This window comes from Mesitornis unicolor, unplaced genomic scaffold, assembly GCF_000695765.1.
Source record: "Mesitornis unicolor isolate BGI_N332 unplaced genomic scaffold, ASM69576v1 scaffold22027, whole genome shotgun sequence".
Taxonomy (NCBI): domain Eukaryota; kingdom Metazoa; phylum Chordata; class Aves; order Mesitornithiformes; family Mesitornithidae; genus Mesitornis; species Mesitornis unicolor.
The window spans coordinates 8,355-14,549 of record NW_010198766.1 but is presented as its reverse complement, the minus strand read 5'-3'; the positions used below and the strand labels follow the sequence as shown (position 1 = coordinate 14,549).

The window sequence follows — 6,195 nt, the reverse complement described above, 5'->3', positions numbered from 1 at the left end:
GGAAGTGACTCGTCCTCTCGCGAGATGTGGACGCTCCGTGGGGCGGCCCGGTGGCCGCGAGGCCAACGGCGCATGCGCGCAGGGCAACGGCTGTAACCGAAGCCGTTTGTGTGGGCCGAGGCCGTAACAGTGGCACCGTCCCCGCTCTCTTTTCTCCAGAGCCGCCTCCTTACGGCAGCGCGGCGTTCCCCCCGGCCTTGATGCGGTCCCACAGGAGGCAGCGGGGCCTGAGGAGCCACGGCTGTGAGTGGCCATGACCGTGAGGTTGGCCCAGGCTTCTTAGCCATGCAGTGTGAACGCTTCAGGGCTCTGTGTGTTCCCTGCTGTGCCCGGTCAGTGAGCGCCACGGGCTGTGTTTAGTTTCCTTAATGCAAACATCCCAATTCAGGACAAATTGGTACATGTCTTGTGCAGGTAAAACTCATGTGTGGGACATTACTTCCTGAAAGACACCTGAGAGGGAAGGATGGTAAAGTCACAGCTAAAAAGTCACAAATTTGTCCAAAGCAACAGTCCTGGGTACTATCTAATACCCTTCCCCTTTTGCAATATTAGGTTTCTTTAAACAAAGTTAATCAAAGCTCAGCAGCTGTTTTCTGCTTCATCAGCACTCTTCAGTGTCACATGTGAGAGAGATGTGGTTTTACAGATTGTTTTGGAAAATAAATTGGTTATGGGACTCAGGAAAAGACCCAAATAATATTATTTTATCTGCTTAGACTTCCAGCAATCGTACCTCTGCATTTACAAGCCTGATGAGGAGCGGCTGAGGGAACTGGGCTTGTTTAGCCTGGAGAAGAGAAGGCTGAGGGGAGACCTCATCACCACCTACAACTGCCTCAAGGGAGGTTGTGGAGAGGTGGGTGCTGGGCTCTTCTCCCAGGTGATGGCGATGGGGGTAGAACAAGGGGAAACGGCACCAAGCTGTGCCAAGGGAGGTTCAGGTCAGAGATAAGGAGGAAGTTCTTTACTGAGAGGGTCGTCAGAAGCTGGAACAGGCTGCCCAGGGAGGTGGTGGAGTCACCATCCCTGGATGTGTTTAAAGAGCGGGTAGATGAGGTACTTAAGGATATGGTTTAGGGGGTAGACAGGAGCGGTTGGACGTGATGATCTCAGAGGGCTTTTCCAACCGAGCAATTCTGTGATTTTCCACAGCCAAACTCAGGACTGCATTCAGCTCCACTACTCAACAATCCTGGCACCGTGGAGTACGAGAGAGGCCTGGGATGGGGTTCAGGTGGTTTCTGAAATTCAGTAAAGCCGGAAAGCGAACTAGGAAATATTTTGGGTTTTTGTCTGTTGAGAAATACAAGTTGCAGGCGGTTCGATGGGAACAGGACAGCAGGTGGAGCTGCCTGCTCTCGGCTGAGCTGCGGTGGGTGGCAGCCGCCTTGCTGGAGTTTTGGGAAGCAGCATTTACTGAAACATTTCACTCGTGTACTTGCATCAGTAAAACGCCAGCTGGGAGACCGAAGGATCCAACCTGCTGAAGCTCTAAATTCTGAAAGATTCTAAAAGACTTTAGGAGCAAGAAAAAAAATACTAACTCTTGCAAGACTCGCTGCAGTGTAACTATTCAATATCACAGAATCCCAGAACGTTAGGGATTGGAAGGGACCTCCAAAGCTCATCCAGTCCAATCCCCCTGCCGGAGCAGGAACACCAGATGAGGTTACACAGGAAGGCGTCCAGGTGGGTTTTGAATGTCTGCAGAGAAGGAGACTCCACAACCTCTCTGGGCAGCCTGGGCCAGGGCTCTGTCACCCTCACTGAGAAGTTTCTTCTCAAATTTAAGTGGAATATGCCTTAGAATTAACTTGCATCAGGTTATTGTTAGTGGTATTGCACTTGAATGTTAGTGATATTTCTTTACATGGCCCACAAGCCAAATGACCCTGCTGAATACAGCCCTACTGGCCTTTTATAAAGAGAGAAACTTCACCAAAGAACAGAACAAGGACCTAGAAAGGTTGCTTGAATCACACTGCTGAGCAAAAAGGTGCTCTGGGACACTGTGCCACCAGGGGTTCAACTTTGTATTAATTTGCAGAGCTTCGTGGATGACCTTTAAAGAGTCTGTGTCAATCAGCTCATGCATTGCACTCGCAGTGCCTATTCTCTCCAAAGGTTTAGAGGTCTGGGATTTCTTAAATAGACCAATTTCCAATATCAGCTTTCACTTGTGGGTTTTTTATTTAACCAGCAGGTTTACCTGATGGCAAGTCTGTGTGCAGAGGCAGCTACAAGGGAGTGTTTTCCAAAAACTGGGGGTTTGAAAGTGGAAACCGTGTGCCCAGCCTGGGCAGGTGGAATCAGCGCTGAAGCAGCTGCTATGACAAGACAAGGACAGCACAGGATTGCTCCTGGAAAACCCTTAAATCCACAGCAAATCACACAAGCGTTATAGTGGTAGCACAGTGGAAACAAAACGGACACAAACTGGAACACAGGAGGTTCCACTTCAATTGGAGAAGAAACTTCTTCTCAGTGAGGGTGACAGAGCCCTGGACCAGGCTGCCCAGAGAGGTTGTGGAGTCTCCTTCTCTGCAGACATTCAAAACCCGCCTGGACGCCTTCCTGTGTAACCTCATCTGGTGTTCCTGCTCCGGCAGGGGGATTGGACTGGATGAGCTTTTGAGGTCCCTTCCAATCCCTGACGTTCTGGGATTCTGTGATTCTGTGAAAGACAGTGAATTTTGTTTCTGAAGAAGGTGATTTTGCCTGGTCAGCGTAAGCTCTGGATTTTGCTGACAGGGGTCAGAAGGGATCGAGGGGGCCTCCCAGGCTGTGCCAATACAAGGAAATTTTACTGGTAAAACAGCACACTTTGAATTTTTCAGATTGAGCAACGCCAGTGTGGTCAAGGCAGCAATTTTCCTGCCAATAATAGTAATTCCACCAATGCCGAATTGCTTATCCTGCTTCAGTGAAGCAAAGTGAACTTCATTGTTTTCCATTTCTGTAAAGGCAAAGTAAACGAAATTTGCTAGAAGTAGGGCTGGCTGGAAATGTTAAAAAGTAACAGTAAGGTGAGGCTTATCTTTTCTAAAGATCTGGGGTTTGATACAGTGGAACATGCTCAGAAAACATCCTTAGCTGCCCCGAGACAGGGACAGGAGGCCAACTCCTTTGCATTTTTAGGAAAAAAATTAAATTGGCACCTGCAGTCCCTTCTGAATGATTCCATCAATCAGTCCTGCCACAAGAAGTAAGTTAGAGAACTAGGACAAGTAAAATATTGACAACGAGATTTAGAAACTTCACAAACAGCTGTCTTAATATTTAGTTTGGAATTCAAACTGTGCTCCAGTTTCATGCAAAGAAAAAAAATAAAATTGCTAAGTAATTTAATTTAGTTTCTGCACAAAGATACCAGTGAGTAAAAACGACCTGTTCAAGACATGGCTTCACATCTTGGAAAAAAAAACAGATCAGCTTCTGAGCCCAGTCCCTCCCCTCTGTACGCTGAGAATCGGTCGGGTTTGTTTGGGCACTGCGTGATTTAAGAACGTGACTGTTGGTGCCGTGCGTCAGTGAGTGGTTCTGAAAGATTTACGATGTGCGTGTCGAAGAGTGGAGCTGTTTCTCAGAGCCTCCCATACTTTTATTTAAACCAGGGTTTAATGCCTCAATTTCTTCCCAGTCCTTGCTGTCTGCCCTGTCCTGGTGTGTCGGGGTGGCTCTGATACGCACGCCTGAGGCACTCGGCCGCTGTCTGACAATGCTGCTGTGTGGTCACACGCAGTGGGCTGTGCACATCCTCGGGAATTTCTCTGGTGCATTGCTGTACGCCCACCATCATCACATTTGCAAAACAAAAGCATTTTTGGTTACTTTCTAGAATCAAAAAATTCCAGAAATAGTTCAAGCCCAGTCTGCCTTAGAGAACAAAGCATTTCAGGACGTGAGTTGCACAAGAGTAGCTGTATAAAAGTAAAGCCTTGCTTGCTTTATCCTGCCTTTCCATGCTTGCTTTTACTTACTTCCTTTACTTACTAAAGAACTCCAATTTTCTGCAAGACAATACATTCTAACACAACTTGAGCAATGAAGCTACAGCAATTCCTAGTGTGAGAACGAAAGCCCATAGGTGTTGAGGTCATTTGGAAACGGACGGGTTCCCAAGCTTACAGAAATACTTCACAAATACTTGAAAGTAAAAAGTAACTTTTTATCTCAAACCATACATTGTGGCATTAGGAACCCAAAAGATAAGTAAAGATAAATACAGTTTTGATAATTCCTGTATAAAACAGACTACAAACCTGTTTCACATACATCATGACAAACCCAGGTTCCCCCTGAGGTGTAGCTTGCATGTCCCAACTTTTCTTCCAGTTCATCATCAGTCATTGCCAGACAGAAAAACCTCAAACTCTCTGAGTAAGCAAAAGCTCCACAAAACATGAGTGAGCATCTTTTCTTCCAACAAATGGCCTTGGTTTTTTTGGTCTCTACATACCCAGAGCTCTGTAAGAAGGTTCACTGCATTTCTGTACATCTCCAGCAGTTGATTTCAGTTGTACAAGAAGTGCCCAGACCTCTCATTTTTCCTCCCAGAGAGACAAAGCAGGATTAATTGCACTCGATAGACAAAATAACAGCTTGCTGCTATTCCAGATGTGGTGTCACTTTGCTGAGGAGTCCCAGGTCCATGTAAATAATAATTCCCTCTCTTCTCTCTCACAGAGCAGACCAGTGCTCCCAGTTACCTGCTCTGCATGTGGATATCCACGGGTATGAAAGTCACTACAGGATTCTGAGCCGTGCCGCTGCTGTTCTGCCCTAACGCCGGTGGCATCCCTGGTTTGCTGGGTTTGGGTTCCAGCTCCCGCTTCACTCTCATGCGTCTGGAAAGGTAAAAATGAAATTGTCACCAGGGCTGGCACATGGGGTGAGCTCTCTGCACATTACAGTTTAGTTTCTTCCCAAAATTTTTAGCAACAAACTGTGTTCAGTTCTGGGCCCCTCAGGTCAAGAAGGACAGGGAATTGCTTGAAAGAGTCCAGCAGGGCCACAGAGATGCTGGAGGGAGTGGAGCATCTCCTGCTGAGGAGCGGCTGAGGGAGCTGGGGCTCTTGAGCTTGGAGCAGAGGAGCCTGAGGGGTGCCCTCATTCCTGGGGATCCATTGGGAAAGGGCAGTGTCAGGAGGAAGGAGCCAGGCTCTGCTCTGGGATGGCCAGTGCCAGGACAAGGGGCAATGGTCCCAAGCTGGAGCACAGGAGGCTCAAGCTGAAGTTGAGGCCAAACTTTGTCAGGGTGAGGGTTCTGGAGCATGGCCCAGGCTGCCCAGAGAGGTTGTGGAGTCTCCTTCTCTGCAGACACCCAAAGCCCTGGCCGTGTTCCTGTGCGACTGCTCTGGTGCTCCTGCTGTGGCAGGGGTTGCACTGGGGGAGCTTTCCAGGTCCCTTCCAACTCCTCATGTTCTGTGATTCTGTGAAATACTGAAACAGTCTGTTAGGAACTGTCTGTTAGGTCTGTCCTGCCTAACCGTGACTTTGGTTCAGCTCATCTCGCCTTAGTGAAACGCAGAACTTGGCCACATACCTGTTATATGTTTTCAATATGAGCAGCACCACTGTAAAAATAACAATAACTCCTACTACGATGGCAGCCACTATTGCTCCAGAACCTAGCAGGGAAGCAGAAAGAGGAAAAAAATAGTCTTATTTACAAAGTTGCCATTGTACTGTTTGAAGTTTGCTAAGTTCAAAGTCCACTTTAAGAAAAAAAAAAAAAGCCACCACCCTGCTACTTTTCTTACTTTGATAGAGACTTTGTTCTTGAAACTTTGTGGTCACATTTATGGAGAGCTGAGTATTATTGATCAGTGGCACAGCAGTCGTCATCTTGATTCGGCTACAGAAGAAAAAAGGAAATAAATTATTAACCAAAGAAACACTAACCAAAAAAATTAATAAAAAATTAACCAACATTTGGCGGTCATAATTAGACAACCACCCGTTAAAGACTCAGAGCCTAAGTGCAGGCTCACTGAACTGGGGTTTTTAATGTTTTCGTCATGGTGAAAATCTGGCCCTGCTGAAGTCAGTGGATTGTGAGCAATTTGCCTTACAATACACACTGCTCAGAATTAATAGGATAAAATAAAATATCAACAAAATAGGCCATTGTTACCTATACATTATTGCTGTTATACAAGTTTTGGATAAAGATACGTATTTTAAATGTTT

At 46.7% G+C, this 6,195-nt stretch overlaps 1 protein-coding gene across 1 annotated transcript; it reads right to left on the bottom strand.

Annotated features, from left to right (window-relative positions):
* Positions 1–4,708: 4,708 nt before the first annotated feature.
* On the bottom strand, positions 4,709–5,850 carry NCMAP (noncompact myelin associated protein). Its single transcript, XM_010189268.1, has 3 exons — positions 5,766–5,850; positions 5,549–5,633; positions 4,709–4,850 (listed from the first exon to the last, which is right to left on the bottom strand). Exons 1-3 carry the CDS (start codon positions 5,848–5,850, stop codon positions 4,709–4,711), a joined length of 312 nt encoding a protein of 103 aa, XP_010187570.1.
* Positions 5,851–6,195: the final 345 nt, after the last annotated feature.